General features: G+C 45.1%; 1 protein-coding gene across 1 annotated transcript in view; it reads left to right on the top strand.

Annotated features, from left to right (window-relative positions):
* LOC124552595 (angiotensin-converting enzyme-related protein-like) overlaps positions 1-23,597 on the top strand; it is a 385,045-nt gene that overhangs the window by 89,335 nt on the left and 272,113 nt on the right. Inside the window, exon 2 of the mRNA XM_047126920.1 lies at positions 16,028-16,991. Coding sequence (XP_046982876.1) covers positions 16,797-16,991 — 195 coding nt within the window. The 5' untranslated portion in view covers positions 16,028-16,796. The remainder of the gene's footprint in view (positions 1-16,027; positions 16,992-23,597) is intronic.

Raw genomic sequence — 23,597 nt, 5'->3', positions numbered from 1 at the left:
AGCAGTTGAACGGAATGGACAGTGTCTTGAAATGAGGATATAAGATGAACATCAACAAAAGCAAAACGAGGATAATGGAATGTAGTCAAATTAAATGGGGTGATGCTGAGGAATTAGATTAGGAAATGAGACACTTAAAGTAGTAAAGGAGTTTTGCTATTTAGGGAGTAAAATAACTGATCATGGTCGAAGTAGAGAGGATATAAAATGTAGACTGGCAATGGCAAGGAAATCGTTTCTGAAGAAGAGAAATTTGTTAACATCGAGTATAGATTTAAGTGTCAGGAAGTAGTTTCTGAAAGTATTTGTATGGAGTGTAGCCATGTATGGAAGTGAAACATGGACGATAACTAGTATGGACAAGAAGAGAATAGAAGCTTTCGAAATGTGGTGCTACAGAAGAATGCTGAAGATTAGATGGGTAGATCACATAACTAATGAGGAGGTATTGAATAGAATTGGGGAGAAGAGGAGTTTGTGGCACAACTTGACTAGAAGAAGGGATCGGTTGGTAGGGCATATTCTGAGGACAAGGGATTACCAGTTTAGTATTGGCGGGCAGCGGGGAGGGTGAAAATCGCAGAGGGAGACCAAGAGATGAGTACACTAAACAGGTTCAGAAGGATGTAGGTTGCAGTAGGTACTGGGAGAAGAAGCAGCTTTCACAGGATATAGTAACATGGAGAGCTGCATCAAACCAGTCTCAGGACTGAAGACCACAACAACAACAATTATATATGTATTGTTTCATACTAGAATGTCGTGTTCCCAGTTTGGCACAGCTTTGCCACAGGAGACACGAAAGAGGCCGAAGACGTCCGTCTTCTGCTCGGCTCCTGATTTTTGTCGCCGGCCGGTAGGCCGAGCGGTTCTAGGCGCTTCAGTCTGGAACCGCGCGACCGCTACGGTCGCAGGTTCGAATCCTGCCTCGGGCATGGATGTGTGTGATGTCCTTGGGTTAGTTAGGTTTAAGTAGTTCTAAGTTCTAGGGGACTGATGACCTCAGATGTTAAGTCCCATAGTGCTCAGAGCCATTTGAACACTTTTTGATCGTTGTCAGGAGGACAGGAGGAGGCTATTTTTTGATAACGCAAAGGCTTCTAATATTTGGAAAAGAACAACCCGGATTCCTTCACGTAATAAGTATGAATTTTATAATTACCTAAGGGGCCTTTCGCAATGAACAATAAAAGAATTGCATTTGCAAATGAAATCATTAATATATGGGGCGGCAATGAGTTGTATAGAAAACAAAGAGCGGCCTTCTGTCTACGACCAGGATGCCGCAGTATTCTCTGCTGTAGTAAAGGCTGTTTGACATTTATAAAAATAATATGACATGGAGGTAAAAAAAACTAAAGGAAAAGAGTAGAATAAGAAATCTGGTAAACACTAAATATATTTAAACAATTCCCACAAGCAATTAGGGCTTATTTATAAACAGTATAACTTACATAAGTAACTTTCGGATGTGTTGGTGCTATCAGATTTCAGCCTGTCCTGTGCTCGCTTCTTGGTTCACGTCTTCATCACAAATTACACTCATTACTTTTCTTCTTCCTTCGAGACATTTCTTGCACCGTTCAACACCTTCATAACAATAACTTGGCGATTTACGGTAACGAACATAAATTACTTGAATTTTATTAATTAACAACTGTTGTTTGCACGCTGGCAAGACCGCTCAGTTTTATGGCTTAAAGACGACATTCTTTACGCTTTCACATTAGAAGCAGAAGTACGATAAAATCTGAAAATCTAAAAAGGTTTTTACCGTCATATTGTTTTTATTTAGATCGAAGTGGAACGCTCAGTTCAGCTTCTGTTAAAATGTTTCTTTGACTGCGCAATCGATGTATTAGCGTTCGCGCTAGATGCACATCTTTACAGGTACGTAAATTATATTTCTAAGAAGAGGTCTCACCACACAAGGTGGTCATTTAATACACAGCTAGGTGAATGCCTTTGCAAGGGTACTCTCAGCTTTCATATGACGGAGAGCCCAATAATATTATAGCTTCTCGTCTCCTTACTTCACTCTCTGTTACAGGGCCGAGCGATCGCAGTGCTATGGGATTGTTTCTCGTTCCCTAAGGTCATACACAGGCCGCACTCGCCTCTGCTGTGGTGTCTGTTAGCTATAGTTACGGCTTACTGTTTCTGAGTCAGCACCGGGCACAAGATTTAATGTACCAAACTTCTATCACTCACTTTTATCGTACACAATTTTCTCTCTTAAAACTGGCCTAGCAGTCTGTCATATCTTCAACTAGGAAACATTCCTACGAAGTGCGTTTGAAAGTCCGTGCAAAGTCCGAGAGATGGCACCACCGGCGCGTATCGAGGTCATGTTTAGTTAGTAGCATCTTCGGAAAGAACGCTCACCAAGTTTCAACCATATTGGTCTGTTTCTTTGTGTTTGGCATTCGTGAGAATCAAGGAAGTCGAGTGATCGTCAAAAAATGGACGAAAAAGAATTTCGTGTGATGATTAAACAATACTTTATGAAAGGCAAAACGCCTCAGAAGACTAAAGAAGAGCTTGATAAACATTACGGTGACTTTGCACCTTCGATTAGTTTATAATTGGTTTCATAATTTTCGGAGTGGCCATATGGGCACAAGTGATGCTGAACGTTCTGGATGCCCTGTGGATGTTACGACTCCAGAAATCATTGTTAAAATCCATGACATGGTGATGGATGACAGAAGATTACGTGTGATTGCTAGTGCTGAGAGCATCTCGAATGAACGGATACATAATATTTTGCATAAACATTTTGACATGAGAAAGATATCCACAAGATGGGTTCCGCGATTGCTCACGCTTAAACAAAAACGGAATCGTGTGAAGTGTTGCAAGGATTGTTTGCAGCTGTTCAGGAAGAATCCGAAGGACTTTAAGCATCGTTTCGTCACTATGGATGAAACATGAATACATTACTATACTCCTGAGACCAAACAACTATCTAAACAATGGGTTACCAAGGGAGAATCTGCACCAAAAAAGGCGAAGACCAGTCTTTCGGCCGGAAAGGTTATGGCGTCTGTCTTTTGGGATTCGCAAGGGATAATCCTCATTGACTATCTGGAAAAGCGTAAAACTATTACAGGTGCATATTATTCATCGCTATTGGACCGTTTGAAAACCGACCTGCAAGGAAAAAGCCGGCGATTGGACCTCAGAAAAGTCCTTTTCCATCACGACAATGCACCAGAAAACAGCTCAGCAGTTGTGGTCGCAAAATTAATGGAAATAGGATTCCAACTAGTTTCACATCCTCCCTGTTGTCCAGACTTGGCTCCCTGGGACTACTGTTTGTTCCCCAATTTGAAGAAATGGCTGGCGGGACAAAGATTTTGTTCAAACGAGGTGTTGATTGCAGCAACTAATAGCTATTTGCAGTCTTGGACAATTCCTATTATTCGGAATGGATCAACAAATTAGAACAGCGTTGGACGAAGTGTATAAGTCTAAAAGGAGACTTTCGAAAAATAAAAATGGGTTACCCCAAACACGTAAGTAGTTTTTATTTTTGCACGGACTTTTCAAACGCCCCTCGTATGTGGCATGATCTAGTGTAGCGATTTCTCTACTGTCACAACTGATCGTTGCCGTCTTACCAACTCGTATCAAGCTCCCAATGTGCGCCTCCCTTAAGTCACGGCCTTCCAGAAAACAGGCGCTGCCGTACAGGATGGGACGTGACCCTTTGGTTGGTCAGTCTGTTTTGTCGGTCGGCACTGTTTGCGGTTGACGAGTGTTATCACACGAACCAGCGCCGCTCAGATAAGTGAGGCACGAACGCTATTGTCTCGCCGGATCGCTTATAGTCGTAGGTAATCCGACTGCATTACAAGTATATAGTCTCTCTCTCCTAAGAGTCGTCGGGCACTTTCTCTCTGGTGTATCGGCAGATATGTGAAGCTTCGTTTTTGCTACGTGTATCTCGAGTCATCCCAAACAAGTACTGCTCATTACGTGCCTTTCGCCAGCACCGCCCTGCTTCGTGTTGGCCACTACCGCCGAACTGCAGCGCAGCTCATTCGCAGCTGGAGTACTGGCTGTTCTTCGTGTTTTACTCTCACTGTTAACACACATCGATAACACGAATATCACTCTAGGCTAATCTCGGACCGACATGTCGAATAGGCACATAAAATTCCTCTTTAAAAATCATTTTCTTTCTAACGGGAAACACTGTTGCTTTCTGTCCACACTGAGTGTGTCATGAGTAAGGTGACGACCAGTATTTGTTTGGACTGATTGCTGCCACACATGGAAAAAATTAAACTGCAAATATCTGACGAAACACCAGGGGAAATGCGCCTGATTACTCTAACAAGAGACACGATGTATACAGGATGGTCCATTGATTGTGACCGGGCCAAATATCTCACGAAATAAGCATCAAACGAAAAACCTACAAAGAACAAAACTCGTCTAGCTTGAAGGAGGAAACCAGATGGCGCTATGGTTGGCCCACTAGATGGCGCTGCCGTAGGTCAAACGGATATCAACTGCGTTTTTTTAAAATAGGAACCCCCATTTCTTATTACATATTCGTGTAGTACGTAAAGAAATATGAATGTTTTACTTGGACCACTTTTTCACTTTGTGATAGATGGCGCTGTTATAGTCACAAACGTATAAGTACGTGGTATCACATAACATTCCGCCAGTGCGGACGGTATTTGCTTCGTGATACAAAAAAAAAAAGTGTGTGAAATCTTGTGGGACTTGCTAAGGTCATCAGTCCCTAAGCTTACACACTACTTAACCTAAATTATCCTAAGAACAAACACGCACACCCATGCCCGAGGGAGGACTCCGCCGGGACCAGCCGCACAGACCACGACTGCAGTGCCTGAGACCTTCGTGATACGTTACCCGTGTTAAAATGGTCCGTTTACCAATTGCGGAAAAGGTCGATATCGTGTTGATGTATGGCTATTGTAATAAAAATGCCCAACGGGCGTGTGCTATGTACCGGGTGATCAAAAAGTCAATATAAATTTGAAAACTTAATAAACCACGGAATAATGTAGATAGAGAGGTAAAAATTGACACACATGCTTAGAATGACATGGGCTTTTATTAGAACTAAAAAAAAATTCACAAAATGTCCGACATATGCGCGTCGTTCGGTGATGATCGTGTGCTCAGCCGCCACTTTCGTCATGCTTGGCCTCCCAGGACCCCAGACCTCAGTCCGTGCGATTATTGGCTTTGGGGTTACCTGAAGTCGCAAGTGTATCGTGATCGGCCGACATCTCTAGGGATGCTGAAAGACAACATCTGACGCCAATGCCTCACCATAATGCTGTACAGTGCTGTTCACAACATTATTCCTCGACTACAGCTATTGTTGAGGAATTATGGTGGACATATTGAGCATTTCCTGTAAAGAACATCATCTTTGCTTTGTCTTACTTTGTTATGCTAATTATTGCTATTCTGATCAGATGAAGCGCCATCTGTCGGACATTTTTTTGGTTCTAATAAAACCCCATGTCATTCCAAGCATGTGTGTCAAGTTGTACCTCTCTATCTACATTATTCCGTGATTTATTCAGTTTTCAAATTTATACTGACTTTTTGATCACCCTGTATATTTTGCTGCAATGGGTATAAGTGAAGATGTTTTTGTGATGACTGAGGACAATGTACTCAACAACATTGCATTAGTATTTACTTGATTTTCATTCTAGTAAATGTATCTATTGGGAGGGGTACGTTTTTAGGTTGCTTAGTACCTCCAAGGACATGTGACAAGAGCACGCCATTAATGTTTACTATCCCCTGGGCAGCAGATCACGTGTTGAAGCGTGGACATGTGGGCGCAAAAGGGTTAGTTTATACTGACAGGCATAGTCCACCTAGTAGTGCAGTTACGATCATGCAGAAAACTTCACGTAGTAAATTCTTACAAATGTTCCTTAACACTATCTAACATGAGTACATGTCGTCAAAATTTAGCCTTTTGACTGCGAGAGTCCCACAATATCCAAGTAGTACGAGACTTATTACGCGTTAAATGTATATTTACAATTTGTACAGAAACCAGAAGGCAGGCAGAAGAGTCGAGGGATATGAAAGGGAAGCAGTGGTTGGGAAGGGAGTGAGACAGGGTTGTAGCCTGTCCTCGATGTTATTCAATCTGTATATTGAGCAAGCAGTAAAGGAAGCAAAAGAAAAATTTGGAGTAGTCATTAAAATCCATGGAGAAGAAATAAAAACTTTGATGTTCGCCGATGACATTGTACTTCTGTCAGAGACAGCAAAGGGCCTGGAAGTGCAGCTGAACGGAATGGACAGTGTCTTGAAAGGAGGATATAAGATGAACATGAACAAAATCAAAACGAGGATAATGGAATGTAGTCGAATTAAGTAGGGTGATGCTGAGGGAATTAGATTAGGAAATGAGACACATAAAGTAATAAATGAGTTTTGCTTTTTGGGGAGCAAAATAACTGATGATGGTCGAAGTAGAGAGGATATAAAATGTAGACTGTCAATGGCAAGGAAAGCGTTTCTGAAGAGGAGAAATTTGTTAACATCGAGTATAGATTTAAGTGTCAGGAAGTCATTTCTGAAAGTGTTTGTATGGAGTGTAGCCATGTATGGAAGTGAAACATGGGCAATAAATAGTTTGGACAAGAAGAGAATAGCAGCTTTCGAAATGTGGTGCTACAGAAGAATGCTGAAGATTAGATGGGTAGGTCACGTAACTAATGAGTAGGTATTGAATAGAATTGGAGAGAAGAGAACTTCGTAGCACAACTTGAGTAGAAAAAGGATCGGTTGGTAGGGCATATTCTGTGGCATCAAGAGATCATCAATTTGGTATTTGAGGGCAGCGTAGAGGGTGAAAATCGTAGAGGGAGACCATGAGATGAATCCACTAAGCAGATTGAGAAGGATGTAGGCTGCAGTAGTTACTGGGAGATGAAGCAGTTTGCACAGGATAGAGTAGCATGGAGAGCTGCATCAAACCAGTCTCTGGACTGAAGACCACAACAACAGGAACATGTGCTGAGCGTTTGTGATAGATTATTTAGAACGATGGTAACATCGACAGTTCAGTACATATTTAACAACATTTTACGATGTAATAAGTGTCTTACTCATCGGATCTTGTGGGACTCTCGCAGTCAAAAGGCTACATTTTCATGTCAGATTGTCTTATATTCTGACAGAATGTAACTTTTGCAGTATTCCTTGAAAATGGCCCTAAGGCCGAAATTGAAATCGTAATAATAAATATTTCGTACAGTCAATGGTGACTATGATGTCTTTTAAGAAATATTATGTGACTGTGAATCCCAACCGTGAGAAGTTAATCTTATAAATGTGTTTGTGGGAAATACTGTTCGACACAGAGAAATTACCGCCAACTAATGTATGTACATATGAAGCTGCCATATATATATATATATAATATAGAAATATTTGCACTTGCACCTGTTACAACCCGTGTGTATCATATAGCTAGTCCCACAAGAAAGTGTACGCCATAATTTTAAATGTAACGTCCGCAGCGACATCTCGGGTAGTGGTCTTGAATCTGTATTCATTGTGCATTTGCACAGTGTATATATAAACTATGTTAGGGTTGAATGTTTTGTTTTGTCGGTTGCCGTTTGAAATAAGCGCGAAATATCTGAAGCGTCACGAGGCAGTGTTCCTTGTAAATCAAAGGGACCAAAGCTTTCGTAAAATTCTCGGGCTTCCGATGGCTATCTCCGTCGTCGTCGTCAGGAGTAAAACAACTGACTGCTGGGTTTGGCACCGAGGTTTTATTCATAACCTCTCAACGCCGGAAGATTCATTTCATTTCCTACCCACTTTCTAGTTGCTTAACTCTTCTAGTCGTTTGTATTATGCAGTCACGGGATTGGCTTGCAGGCCGCTACACACTACGCTAATGTAGTCATGAACTGCTCCTTGTCCCCAGTATCCCCTGCGCGAGGCGGAGGGCGTAAATAATGAAAACCCTATTCGGCGAGCTGTTAATAAGTCGTAAGGGCCCCCGGGAAACCCTCAAAGCCCTCCGCTAACTAGGTTGCGCCAATAGAGCCAGCAGGGGAAGTTTGAAGCAGCTGCTGTGTAGGCGCGGAGAAAGAGGATCGTAGTCATCTGACAAGGGAACCTCCCCATCGCACCCCCCTCAGAATTAGTTATAAGTTGGCACAGTGGATAGGCCTTGAAAAACTGAACACAGATCAGTCGAGAAAACAGGAAGAAGTTGTGTGGAACTATGAAAAAAAATAAGCAAAATATACAAATTGGGTAGTCCATGCGGAAGATAGTCAACATAAAGGATAGCGTGAGCTCGGGAGCGCCGTGGTCCCGTGGCTAGCGTGAAAAGCTGCGGAACGAGAGGTCCTTAGTTCAAGTCTTCCCTAGAGTGAAAAGTTTAATTTTTTATTTTCAGACAATTGTTTTGCGAAGCTGCACAGGTACACAGAGCAGTATTGTTTACGTGATCGTGTGTCAATTATTAGAGTTCAGGCACTCACACACAATCAACTTCGCTCTCCAAAATTCCAGGACATGTTCAGATTTGCTTGGACATATGCAGGATTTGACGGTCTACACACGGAAAAAATTGAAATCGTTAAAAACATATGTTTTGACAGAGCACAGGGAAGACACTGAAACTGTTTCGTTCATTTGTTGCAGTTTATGTAACGAACTCTTATGTTTTCATCACTTTTTTGGGAGTGATTATTACATCCACAAGAAAACCTAAATCGGGCAAGTAGAAGAATCTTTTTACCCATCCGCCAAGTGTACAAATTAAGTGGGTCGACAACATATTCGTGTCATGTGACGCACATGCCGTCACCAGTGTCGTATAGAATATATCAGACGTGTTTTCCTGTGGAGGAATCGGTTGACCTATGACCTTGCGATCAAATGTTTTCGGTTCCCATTGGAGAGGCACGTCCTTTCGCCTACTAATCGCACGGTTTTGCGGTGAGGTCGCAAAACACAGACACTAAACTTATTACAGTGAACAGAGACGTCAATGAACGAACCGACAGATCATAACTTTGCGAAAATAAAGAAAGTAAACTTTTCACTCGAGGGAAGACTTGAACCATTGACCTCTCGTTCCGCAGCTGCTCATGCTAACCACGGGACCACGGCGCTCTGGAGCTCACACTACCCTTTATATTGCCTATGTTACGCGTATACTACTATACTACTCAGTTTGTATATTTTGCTTATTTTTTTCATAGTTCCACACAACTTCTTCCTGTTTCCTCGATTGATCTGTGTTCAGTTTTTCAAGGCCTATCCACTGTGCCAACTTATAACTAAATCTGAAGGGGGTGCGATGGGGAGGTTCCCTTGCAAGAAGGCGAAGGCGTGTGGCCTAAGAAATGCTGCGTGCGAAGTGTGAACAATGGGGGAGACAGAAGTGAACGGATCCGAAACGTCAGCATAGTGGTGGTGAACGGAACCGTAGTAAATTCGGCAAATACTGCAGGATACATGTCGCTAGAAATAACAAGACTGTATAGGAGTTGTGGCTATAAAACTATGGGACTATTTCTGTAAATCATTTCATTTAAAAAAAAAACATACTTATTGAGTTACTGTCGCACTCAATACACTCCCCTCCTCTATCCGTACAATGCTCCATGCGAATTCTGCATTGATGGAATCAGCGCTGGAACTCGTCTTCTGTGAGGTTCCTCACGACGCGCACAACTGTTTCTGTCACTTCGTTAACGGACTGAAATCTTGTTCCTTTTAATGCAGATTTGACCTTGTGAAATAGATGAAATGAAATGTGGCTAGGGCCTCCCGTCGGGCAGACTGTTCGCCTGGTGCAAGTCTCTTTCGTTGACGCCACTTCGGCGACTTCCGCGTCGATGGGGATGATATGATGAAGGCAACACAACACACAGTCCCCGAGCGCAGAAAATCTCCATCCCGGGAATCGGACCCGGGCCCCTTTGCATTATCACATTCTGTGGCGCTGCTAAAAGAGGGCAAAACAGCCTGGGCAGAAGTGTGCTGACCACATACTCCTCCTTACCGCATCCGCACGGCACCGCGAGGCGAAAGATGGCACGGCGGTCGGTCGACATCCCTTGGGCCTTCAGAGCGTGAACTAGGCACTCGTCCGTACATGCGACCTCTTCATAGAACGTCTGCTTACTGGTTTAAAAGAATCACGCCTACGTCCTTTGCTACACTACTGGTCATTTAAATTGCTACACCAAGAAGAAATGCAGATGATAACCTGCTATTATTATACTGCAACTGACATGTGATTACATTTTCACGCATTTTGGGTGCATAGATCCTGAGAAATCAGTACCCAGAACAACCACCTCTGGCCGTAATAACGGCCTTGATACGCCTGTGCATTGAGTCAAATAGAACTCGGATGGCGTGTACAGGTACAGCTGCCCATCCAGCTACAACACGATACCACAGTTCATCAAGAGTAGTGGCTGGCGTATTGTGACGAGCCAGTTGCTCGGTCACCATTGACCAGACGTTTTCAATTGGTGAGAGATCTGGAGAATGTGCTGGCCAGGGCAGCGGTCGAACATTTTCTGTATCCAGAAAGGCCCGTACAGGACCTGCAACATGCGGTCGTGCATTATCCTGCTGAAATGTAGGGTTTCGCGAGGATCGAATGAAGGGTAGAGCCACGGGTCGTAACACACCTGAAAAGTAACGTCCACTGTTCAAAGTGCCATCAATGCGAACAAGAGGTGACCGAGACGTGTAACCAATGGCACCCCATACCATCACGCCGGGTGATACGCCAGTAAGGCGATGACGAATACACGCTTCCAATCTCCGTTCACCACGATGTCGCCAAACAGGGATGCGACCATCATGATGCTGTAAACAGAACCTGGATTCATCCGAAAAAATGACGTTTTGCCATTCGTGCACCCAGGTTCGTCGTAGAGTACACCATCGCAGGCACTCCTGTCTGATGCAGCGTGAAGGGTAACCGCAGCCACGGTCTCAGAGCTGATAGTCCGTGCTGCTGCAAACGTCGTCGAACTGTTCGTGCAGATGGTTGTTGTCTTGCAAACGGCCCCATCTGTTGACTCAGGGATCGAGACGTGGCTGCACGATCCGTTACAGCCATGCGGGTAAGATGTCTGTCATCTCGACTGCTAGTGATACGAGGACGTTGGGATCCAGCACGGCGTTCCGTATTACCCTCCTGAACCCACCGATTCCATATTCTGCTAACAGTCATTGGACCTCGACCCACGCGAGCAGCAGTGTCGCGATACGATAAACCGCAATCGCGATAGGCTACAATCCGACCTTTATCAAAGTCGGAAACCTCATGGTACGCATTTCTCTTCCTTACACGAGGCATCACAACAACGTTTCACCAGGCAACGCTGGTCAACCGCTGTTTGTGTATGAGAAAGTTTCCTCATGTCAGCACGTTTTAGGTGTCGCCACCGGCGCCAACATTGTGTAGATGCTCTTAAAAGCTAATTATTTGCGTATCACAGCGTCTTCTTCCTGTCGGTTAAATTTCGCGTCTGTAGCACGTCATCTTCGTGGCGTAGTAATTTTAATGGCGAGTAGTGTATTATAAGAAGGGCTGTACCTTCGACAGATTTTTTTCCTCCAAATGTTTGCACTCCGGACCTGTAGGCTCTACACTCCAGGTGCTGCGGAGTGAATGAAGGTGCGCAGGTTTAGCCCTCCCGGTGGGACGTGTTTGCGGCCTTGAATGGCTGGAGTTGTCCGTGTCCCAGAAAGCCGCCTCCTGTTACTTAACCCACCAGCGGCGACCTTGCTGCTCACTACTGCTCCTCCCATCCCTGCAGACTGAGGCGGAACTTTCCGTGGCTTTGCGGCGAGTCGTGGCTGCGTCATTCCCAGCGCGCTGCGCTAGCCGCGAAAGCGCCGCATGTAAAGTGCGTCCTGTCGCCAGCCCGTCTACATCCACTCTCTGCGAACCACCCAAGTGCGTGGCAGAAGGCACTTCCCGTCCCATCAGAGTGTTGTCAGGTCACCGTTGCTGCATTTCAATCGACACGAAAACACACATACTGAAGAGCCAAAGATTTCCGGAAAGCTTTTGACACCGTTCCTCACAAGCAACTTCTAATCAAGCTGCGGGCCTATGGGGTATCGTCTCAGTTGTGCGACTGGATTCGTGATTCCCTGTCAGGAAGGTCACAGTTCGTAGTAACAGACGGCAAATCATCGAGTAAAACTGAAGTGATATCAGGTGTTCCCCAGGGAAGCGTCCTGGGACCTCTGCTGTTCCTGATCTATATAAATGACCTGGGTGACAATCTGAGCAGTTCTATTAGGTTGTTCGCAGATGATGATGTAATTTACCATCTAGTAAGGTCATCTGAAGACCAGTATCGGTTGCAAAGTGATTCAGAAAAGATTGCTGTATGGTGTGGCAGGTGACAGTTGACGACAAATAACGAAAAGTGTGAGGTGATCCACACGAGTTCCAAAAGAAATCCGTTGGAATTCGATTACTCGATAAATAGTACAATTCTCAAGGCTGTCAATTCAACTAAGTACCTGGGTGTTAAAATTATGAACAAGTTCAGTTGGAAAGACCACATAGATAATATTGTGGGGAAGGCGAGCCAAAGGTTGCGTTTCCTTGGCAGGACACTTAGAAGATGCAACAAGTCCACTAAAGAGACTGCTTACACTACACTCGTTCGTCCTCTGTTAGAATATTGCTGCGCGATGTGGGATCCTTACCAGGTGGGATTGACGGAGGACATCGAAAGGTTGCAAAAAAGGGCAGCTCGTTTTGTATTATCACGTAATAGGGCAGAGAGTGTGGCAGATATGATACGCAAGTTGGGATGGAAGTCATTAAAGCAAAGACGTTTTTCGTCGCGGCGAGGTCTATTTACGAAATTTGAGTCACCAACTTTCTCAACCGAATGCGAAAATATTTTGTTGAGCCCAACCTACATAGGTAGGAATGATCATCAAAATAAAATAAGAGAAATCAGAGCTTGAACAGAAAGGTTTAGGTGTTCGTTTTTCCCGCGCGCTCTTCGGGAGTGGGATGGTAGAGAGATAGTATGATTGTGCTTCGATGAACCCTCTGCCAAGCACTTACATGTGAGTTGCAGAGTAATGATGTAGATGTATAAACTGGTACACCTGCCTAATATCGTGTAGGGCCCCCGCGAGCACGCAGAAGTGCCGCAACACGACGTGGCGTGGACTCGACTAATGTCTGAAGTAGTGCTGGAGGGAACTGACACCATGAATCCTGCTCGGAAGTCCATAAATCCGTAAGAGTACCAGGGGGTGGAGATCTCTTCTGAAGAGGACGTTGCAATGCATCCCTGATATGCCCAATAACGTCCATGTCTGGTAAGTTTGGTGGCCAGCTGAAGCTTTAAACTCAGAAGACTGTCCCTGAAGCCACTCTGTAGCAAGCATGGACGTGTGGGGTGTCGCATTGCACAATGGACATGACTGGATGCAGGTGATCAGACAGGATGTTTACGTACGTTCACCTGTCAGTCGTATCTAGACGTATCAGGGGTCCCATATCACTCCAACTGCACACGCCCCACACCATTACAGAGCCTCTGCCAGCTTGAACAGTCTCCTGCTGACATGCGGGGCCCATGGATTCATGAGGTTGTCTCGATATCCGTACACGTCGATCCGCTCGATACAATATGAAACGAGTCTCATCCGACCAGGCAACGTGTTTCCAGTCATCAACAGTCCAACGTCGGTGTTGACGGCCCAGGCGAGGCATAAAGCTTCGTGTCGTGCAGTCAGCAAGAGTGCACGAGTGGTCCTTTGGCTCCGAAAGCCCATATCGATGATGTTTCGTAGAATGGTTCGCACGCTGACACTTGTTGATGGCCCAGCATTGAAATCTGCAGCAGTTTGGGTCACGCTGAACGATTGTCTTCAGTCGTCGTTGGTCCCGTTCTTGCGGGATTTGATGTTTTAGCAGATTCCTGATATTAACGGTACACTCGTGAAATGGTCGTACGGGAAAATCCCCACCTCATCGCTACCTCGGAGATGCTGTGTCCCATTGCTCGTGCTCCGACTGTAACACCACGTACAAACTCGAATCTTGATAACCTGCCGTTGTAGCAGCAGTAGCTGATTTAACAAGCGTGCCAGACACTTGTCTTATAGCTGCAGCGCCGTGTTCTGCCTATTTATATATCTGCATATGAATATTCTTGTGAGTTTAATGACTTCCGCTGGCCATAGAAATGCCCAGACGTGGACATTATTAAGCATATCTGGGATGCCTTGCAACATGTCTTCCAGAAGAGACCTCCACCCCCTTGTACTGTTACGGATTTATGGACAGTCCTGCAGGATTCATGGTGTCAGTCGCCTCCAACACCACTTCACACACATGTCTAGTCCATGCCACGTCGTGTTGCGGCACTTCTGCGTGGTCGCGGGGGCCCTACTCGATATTAGGTAGGTGTACCAGTTTCATTGGCTCTTCAGTGTGTTTGCTCGCCGGCCGAAGTGGCCGTGCGGCTCTAGGCGCTGCAGTCTGGAACCGCGAGACCGCTACGGTCGCAGGTTCGAATCCTACCTCGGGCATAGATGTGTGTGATGTCCTTAGGTTAGTTAGGTTTAACTAGTTCTAAGTTCTAGGGGACTAATGACCTCAGAAGTTGAGTCCCATAGTGCTCAGAGCCATTTGAGCCATTTGTATTTGCTCAATGCTCTGGTATGTAGACCTTGTGCCCTGTGTGTCACATTCGTAGCAACTGTTGAAATTAGGAAGTCGAAGCGAGGGTTAATTCTTCCATTTCTAAATTTCGTAGAGGTTCTAATTTCTGTCTTTTCTTCACTTTTTTTAATGTGTTGTTCATGTACCAAGTCGTGGTCTTGGCGCCTTAATTTTAACATTGTAAGACAGAAGATATGTTGGATAAAACATATGTGTAGAACAACACTTCAGAATGAGTAAGCGTTGGAATTGTGAAAGAGGCAATTGAATGGGTCTTGTGAGCAGTGTATGGTCTGAAGCTGAAAGAAATCGATCGTAAAAAATAAGAGAAGTACTGCAAATGTGTACTGTGTAAGGCAGTTCGTAACGTTCCTGAAAGCTGTCCAACACCACGCATATTTTACAATTAGTTCCATCTGTGTAAGATGGCTATTTTTTTTTTAAGATGTTATTGGATTTATAAGGGGAAATGATATATTTGAAGAATTGTGGTCAGAGGAACAGTCGGTAGGCAACAGTATCTTTGACTGTGATGACATTGTGGAGTCGTAGAATCTTTCTCACTCGGTAGCGAATAGCTGCGGTGTGCAGCAGGCGGGGTTTCGTTGAGTGAACAGTGTAATGCATGGATACCCTCTTGGAACTACGAGAGTTGCAGATGTACTACGAGGAGGAATGACGACTCAGAACAGTGGTTGTATAGCATACGGACATAAAAAAGGTTCTGAAATGAACAACAAGGTATTATTTGACGAGGTAAAAAGTTTTTTTTAATTTTGTAGAAATGGTTCAAATGCCTCTAAGCACTATGGCACTTAACATCTGAGGTCATCAGTCCCCTAGACTTAGGACTACTTAAACCTAACTAACCTAAGGACATCACACACATCCATGCCGGAGGCAGGAGTCGAACCTGCGACCGTAGCAGCAGCGCAGTTCCAGACTGTAGCCCCTAGAACCGCACGGCCACACCGGCCGGCTCAGTAGGACATTTAGGTTCTCAGTTCACATTCCCAGTTTTGTATTTACGACACACACACACACACACACACACACACACACACACACACACACACACACACACACAAGTAAAGGCCACTCACTTACGCCTGTCATTCTGCTTAAGTACTGTTGCCTGCAACCTATAGAAATGTATGAACATGACACGTTTTTCATCATTTCAAATGAATCGTAATTTTGGGATCGAGCGGCCCAAAGCTTCAGAAACGGTGTCGGGTGCGTTTGTTTGTTTGTTTGCAGGTCTTAATTCGCTCTCCTAACAGACGTGTTTTCCGTTTGTTTCAGGTGACTCTTCCGACGGATTGTGACGTCACGCGCCGGGAGCTTCGTACGTCATGCAAGTCGTCATTGCCGTTCGCTGGCCCGCTCGGGATTTAGAGTGTGTTGTGATAACAAGCGTGGTTTAGTAGGCCACCTGCCAACGATCAGAGCGTCAGATTTAGTCAAAGTGCATTCCAGCTTTAGACGAGGTGACGTCTTAAAAGAATGTGGCACTGAGCGACAGTCTCAGATAGCGCGTTGACTCATCAACACGGTGACCTCGTTAATAACCTGCTGCTGACGCGAAGCAAGATCCTCCCGATAGTCGGCCAGACCTTGGCCTATCTGTCGGCCCGCTATCGATAGAAATAATCGAGACGGCAACTGATAGAAGTTATCGGGTTGTGGAATGCAGATAATCTCTTCCACGTGGGCCACGGGAAAGTTGAGTCGGTGACACAGACACGGTCTTGCGTCGTGATAAACCCATTGGTGGCTCGCCAGCGAACTGCGTCTTCCGCAGTTTCAGAGCGAGGGTTCCCCGTCTGCCGGCAGTGTTGTCGCGCAGTCTCTCACGACGAAGTGAACAGTGCAACGGTGTTCTGTAGTGATAACCTGTGGCGCTGGTGGCAGTCCCATCGAGAACGCGAGGGAAGACTTCATCACTACGGCGTTTGGCGCTCAGGAAATGGATCGCGCTTGCGGTCAGAGGGCGCAGCAGCTGTGTCGCGTGTAGGGTGGGGTAGTGAGCCGGTGCCTTCGTCGCTACAGCGAGTGCTCGCGGACCTGCGACATGGCGGCGGGCGTGCTGTGCGCCGCGGCGCTACTGCTCGTGACGTCGACGGGCGCGTTCAGCTTCCTGAACGACCAGGAGGCGCTGCTGGCGGTGGAGCTCGCAGAGAGCGACTACGTCGACATGTGCCCCGACCACGCCAACGCCACGTGGGCCTGGCTGCTGAATCCTTCCCGCCACAACCTCAAGCTCAAGGTAGGTGCCCCGTCCACTCTGGTATTGACTAAACTAGCCTTTTCCCCGCAGCTCTGCCCACCTATGCGTCAGCACATACATTGAACACCCTTCCGTCCCCCTCTTGTGTCCATTTTTTTCCACCACACCGTACCCTTTTACCATACCCTCTTTCCCCTCCCTCTTTCCATCTTCTAACAACCCTACCACAACAAAGGTCAATTGATTGTGGTGTTGCTCACGCTGCTAAATACTGCATTTTAGGGCAACAACAAAATTACTATGTGGTAGGTGTCATTAGAGCACAGTTTATAAAGTCATTTCATGTAATAATGAATGAACTAGCCACTCATCTTTTCGTGTTTCCCCCGCTGGTCTCGTTATGAAATCACGGCTCAATCGTCGAAAATCTAGGTCGTGATGATTCCCAGCTCGGATGCAAAGAGGCCTAGGTTTTATTCTGCTATATTCAAAAGTTTTATAGATGTCTTTCACAAACCAATCTTGAAGATTACACTTTTGCAGGACAATGGTGATGTAAAAAAGCAATCACCACTCCGAATTTTAGTCACACTCCTTTTTTATTACTTTTGTGCAATATCACGTAACACACAAAACATCACTTCACAATACAAAGCATACTTGAAAACATCTTCGTTACTGTTAAAGTTCACATTTTATAAGCTGACTACAATATGCGTCTTTACAACATGACGTCCAAGACTTGACTTTTTCAAGGTCTGATTCTAACTACTAAGTAATAATCGCTTACGCGCCCAAGAATCAGAGTTAAAAGTACGTCAAAGATCATGGTGACAAAAGAAAGAATACACATAAGAATAATATCATTGCAACATAAACATATCGATGTATCAAAGTATCTCTACATTAATGAAATCAAATCTGAATGTTGTCTCAGAAATATGTCAAATACTTAACAGAAACACAGTAGAATATTGCTGGTATCGAGAGGTTCAGGTGAGTTGAGGTGCCATAATGGTTACCTAATTAAAGTACCATTACAATCTCCACCTCTTCCTTTTCAATCTGTCCACTTTAACCATCCTCTTGTTGCCCAAAGTTGATTTTTCTTAATGTTTGGACTAAGTTAGTAACTTGTGCAGCCGATCACCATTTCACAACAGTTGCCACACTGAGATAGTGAAACACTGCAGCGAGTGACAGGGACTTTCCAATTTAAACAAACAGTTCTGTTAATAATGAAAATAGTCATCTTTTTTGTTACTCTTCCTTGTTCTGTATTGATGGCTCGTTGTTCAATTACTTCCGGTGGTTTATATTTATATAATTGCCTACAGGATCACCGGGTTGATGTTTCAATAATAATGTGAAATTTGGTGGACTTTCTTCAGAGTTACACATACACTCCTGGAAATTGAAATAAGAACACCGTGAATTCATTGTCCCAGGAAGGGGAAACTTTATTGACACATTCCTGGGGTCAGATACATCACATGATCACACTGACAGAACCACAGGCACATAGACACAGGCAACAGAGCATGCACAATGTCGGCACTAGTACAGTGTATATCCACCTTTCGCAGCAATGCAGGCTGCTATTCTCCCATGGAGACGATCGTAGAGATGCTGGATGTAGTCCTGTGGAACGGCTTGCCATGCCATTTCCACCTGGCGCCTCAGTTGGACCAGCGTTCGTGCTGGACGTGCAGACCGCGTGAGACGATGCTTCATCCAGTCCCAAACATGCTCAATGGGGGACAGATCCGGAGATCTTGCTGGCCAGGGTAGTTGACTTACACCTTCTAGAGCACGTTGTGTGGCACGGGATACATGCGGACGTGCATTGTCCTGTTGGAACAGCAAGTTCCCTTGCCGGTCTAGGAATGGTAGAACGATGGGTCCGATGACGGTTTGGATGTACCGTGCACTATTCAGTGTCCCCTCGACGATCACCAGTGGTGTACGGCCAGTGTAGGAGATCGCTCCCCACACCATGATGCCGGGTGTTGGCCCTGTGTGCCGCGGTCGTATGCAGTCCTGATTGTGGCGCTCACCTGCACGACGCCAAACACGCATACGACCATCATTGGCACCAAGGCAGAAGCGACTCTCATCGCTGAAGACGACACGTCTCCATTCGTCCCTCCATTCACGCCTGTCGCGACACCACTGGAGGCGGGCTGCACGATGTTGGGGCGTGAGCGGAAGACGGCCTAACGGTGTGCGGGACCGTAGCCCAGCTTCATGGAGACGGTTGCGAATGGTCCTCGCCGATACCCCAGGAGCAACAGTGTCCCTAATTTGCTGGGAAGTGGCGGTGCGGTCCCCTACGGCACTGCGTAGGATCCTACGGTCTTGGCGTGCACCCGTGCGTCGCTGCGGTCCGGTCCCAGGTCGACGGGCACGTGCACCTTCCGCCGACCACTGGCGACAACATCGATGTACTGTGGAGACCTCACGCCCCACGTGTTGAGCAATTCGGCGGTACGTCCACCCGGCCTCCCGCATGCCCACTATACGTCCTCGCTGAAAGTCCGTCAACTGCACATACGGTTCACGTCCACGCTGTCGCGGCATGCTACCAGTGTTAAAGACTGCGATGGAGCTCCGTATGCCACGGCAAACTGGCTGACACTGACGGCGGCGGTGCACAAATGCTGCGCAGCTAGCGCCATTCGACGGCCAACACCGCGGTTCCTGGTGTGTCCGCTGTGCCGTGCGTGTGATCATTGCTTGTACAGCCCTCTCGCAGTGTCCGGAGCAAGTATGGTGGGTCTGACACACCGGTGTCAATGTGTTCTTTTTTCCATTTCCAGGAGTGTATATTCAGTCATTCCACTTCCCAATATAACTGAATAAAAAACACACAACTCATTCTCCATCCTCGCTCTTCAGACTCGTTCAACCAACTGGACAAAAGAACAAATACTTACCTCAAACAACATGTAGCAAAAAAACTATTGTGTATCGATCTATTTATACAAAACAATCCTTGGAACATGCCTTTCATAAATAAGATGTAACTGTCTGTCTTTTTTGAGAAGTCCATAATCATCATTGTAATTACATTATGTATTTATAAATGTTGACATTCGAACAGTTTCACATAATGATGTAGTAGTGGATTTTTGTTTTTTTTGTTTTTGCGTATTCAGTGTGATATCGTTCACTTCAAATGATACAAGAGTGTATAGTACATTTACCTCACTATAATCAGTTTTATGACGCCACTACCTCTACACCTTCCACCTGCCTCATGCATCTCCCGCTCCTCCCCTCTTTCTCTGTCCATTTCCTCCTCCCCTTGCTCTGCCAACCGATCGTCTATCCATCTCAACCTGTTGGTAGCTCCTGCAACATAGTTCAGTAAAGAAGGCTGATACAACAACATGCATATCACATAGGGCAGCTTGTATGTGGGGGCCCAGAAAATTTTCTTGCCCCTGACTTGAATGCTGCCTTGCAAAACAGGTTGATTTGACATGTCAGTACTGTTCCCACATAACATACGTCATCCAGGGCAGCATATATGGCAGGACTTGAAAACCCATTTTTGGCCTTGTTTCAACTTCTCGTGCAGTTAAGAGGTTATAAACCCCACAGTGCTGGCACTAAAGATGTCTGCTGTTTCTGTGCCAAATCTGCGTGAAATAGAGCCAATGTTTTGAGAGGAGATCCCAGACATACTCTTACACTCTGCTTTATATATGCGTAACTGATAGTGTCGAACAACAACACAAAATTGAGTACGAGGGCTGTGAAATGTCAATCTTTCTCTTTCTAAAAGACATTGGTTTTAAGTCCAGAAAATGTGATGATGGACACAAGTTTCTTATGGAAAGAAAGGATATTGTCACCTAGAGCTATATTTTTGCAGATTCCCTGTGACTAATAGGAACAAAACTTTGGTTTGCCAAAACCATACAAACTAATAGCCATGACTCCAAGGAAGGTTTATAATTGCCTACATTCATTTTTTTGTAGCGAATATTTGTTTTGGAGGTAGTGATGGAGACTGTAACAGCTGCAAATACATGGTGTTTCAGGAGGAATGGTCAGAATTCAAGGATAGGACAGGGGCCGTCATTCGAAGTAAAAAAAAAAAAAAGTCCAGTAAACATGGGCATCTCAAGAGGTAGAGCACTTGATCATCGTCTATAACGTGAAAAAAATTTCTTCCACGGCAAGCTTTTTCCTTTCCCTGTTTTATGAGGTAATATGAACAAAACGAAGAAAAAAGTCCAGTAAACATTAGGTCTAAAATGACTGTCTCAATAACTATGAGCACTTGTTCCGTACGAATCATGTCGGCGACTTGAAAGTTCTCGTGCACAGAATCTCATAAATAAACCAGCCTTCATATGTGACACTGCACAGTAACGATTAATTTTGTAACTTTGTCAATTTTCTCACTGAAGGATTCTACGAGACCAAACAGAACGCAAATTCGTCAGCGACGACATTTTGCTTTACACAGGCGAAACAATTTCACACTTCTTAGAGCATTTTACGAGTATTTTTGATCTCGGAGTACTCTTACGTTTTCACGATGAAATATGTAGTACATGCGTCTATAAAATTTGAGCATTTTGATAAAGTTTTTGTACTCCATATATATTAACGTTCCTGGCTCTTTCCACAGTTCAAGTAAAAAATGTTTAATTTTTTGTAGCGTACGCTTTTTTCGCAACGACTTGGAGTAATTTTGTTTCAGAAACTGCTGGATGATATTTTAAACTAGGAAAAGAGGGTATGATGATTTTTTTTTTTCGGAATGTATACTAACATTTGAAATTGCTACTAACTGGCATAGTTGTTAGACGGTGGAATGACCCAGAACCGTCCATTTACGTGACGACGACTTCAATTACTGTGCGAAGCAGTGTGTCAGTCGGGATGCTACTGTGCGTTGCGCCCTCCCCTCCCTCCTCCCCCGCCCTCTCCCCTCTCCCCTCCCCATACACGCACGTACAATCTTTAGCACTGATGAAGTTTGGTGTATCCATTGGAGTTGGAAAGCAATTAAGTTTTATCCGTGAGAGTTGGTTTTATACTTCTATGTAAGTTTTAGCGCATGTCCTTTGTCCCTGTGTGTCCTCCACCCTAGGGTGGAAGTTTTAATGTGTTGAAGAGTGGCTGGCTTCTCCTTTTTATTCTCGTGGTCGGCCAGCCACTGTAATCTGCTTTCTTGTTTTACTCTCTTCTGTTTCTAGCGTCTCTGTTGTCTTCTTGTCCCCTTTTGTTCCTTTTAGTATTCGTTGCCTCTCTTTCGTTGTTGGTTTTACTTTCTTTCCGTTTTGTGCTATATGTCTCGTCCGTTTTATTCTCACACTTGTGGCATCGTTTTATCGAGAACAAGGGGCCGATGACCTCGTAGTTTGGTCCCTTCCCCTCTCTTTTAAACCAACCAACCATTCTACCATCGTGCGACATTTGCATACAATGGGGGGAAGGTCCAAAAATAGGATATCCGGGGTTATAGCATGCTCTACGCCAAAATAACAATGTTCCAATGTGTGTGAAATCTTGTGGCACTTAACTGCTAAGGTCATCAGTCCCTAAGCTTACACACTACTCAAGCTAAATTATCCTTAGGACAAACACACATACCCATGCCCGGGGGAGGACTCGAACCTCCGCCGAGACCAGCCGCACAGTCCATGACTGCAGCGCCTCAGACCGCTCAGCTAATCCCGCACGGCCCAAAATAACAGTAATCAGCGGGTGGCCAATGTGCATATTTGCTTGCTAGTCATCAATTGGCTCGTGAACAACAACGATCGTTCCAATCCTGTACCATTACTGGTGAAGAGAAATGGTGTCTTTATGCGAACGTAAGAAAAAGAAAGGAATAGCTGAGCCCAAACAAAGCAGCAACTCCCCATACACCTGCGCACACCCAAAAAAGACAATGTTATGCATCTTATGGAATAGCGACAATAGGTGCATTCAAGTTCTAAGGCCTCCGATTTTTTTTCTGCAGACTGGAAAGAGATAGAAACATGCGCATTGTTTTAAAATGAGGCCGCGTTCATTGTCAATACGTCCCAGAGATGGCAGCACAGTACGGCAGATGGAATTTTACCGCCAGTGGCGAGAATGAGAACTGTTTTAAATACTTAAAGTGGCGACGTTTTTCTTACTTGGACTGTTTGCAATCATTCGTTTTCTGAATTTGCGTGGTGTGAAACCAATTGAAATTCATTGTCAGTTGAAGGAGACATGTGGTGATGGATTTATGGATGTGTCGGAAGTGCGTTCGTGTGTGCGACAGTTTAATGAAGGCAGAACATTGTGTGACAACAAACCGAAACAACCTCGGGCTCGCACAAGCCGGTCTGACGACACGATCGAGAAAGTGGAGAGAATTGTTGTGGGGGATCGCCGAATGACTGTTGAACAGATCGCCTCCAGAGTTGGCATTTCTGTGCACACAATCCTGCATGACGACCTGAAAATGCGAAAAATGTCATCCAGGTGGGCGCCATGAATGCTGACGGAAGACCAAACGGCTGCCCATGTGGCGTGTTGCCAAGCAATGTTGACGTGCGACGGCAGCACGAATGGGAGTTTCTTTTCGTGGGTTGTGACAATGGATGAGACGTGGATGCCATTTTTCAATCCAGAAACAAAGCGCCAGTC

This window comes from Schistocerca americana, chromosome 10 (genome assembly GCF_021461395.2).
Source record: "Schistocerca americana isolate TAMUIC-IGC-003095 chromosome 10, iqSchAmer2.1, whole genome shotgun sequence".
Classification (NCBI taxonomy): Eukaryota; Metazoa; Arthropoda; class Insecta; order Orthoptera; family Acrididae; genus Schistocerca; species Schistocerca americana.
The sequence above is the reverse complement of the archived record's forward strand: the minus strand, read 5'-3'. Positions and strand labels throughout refer to the sequence as shown.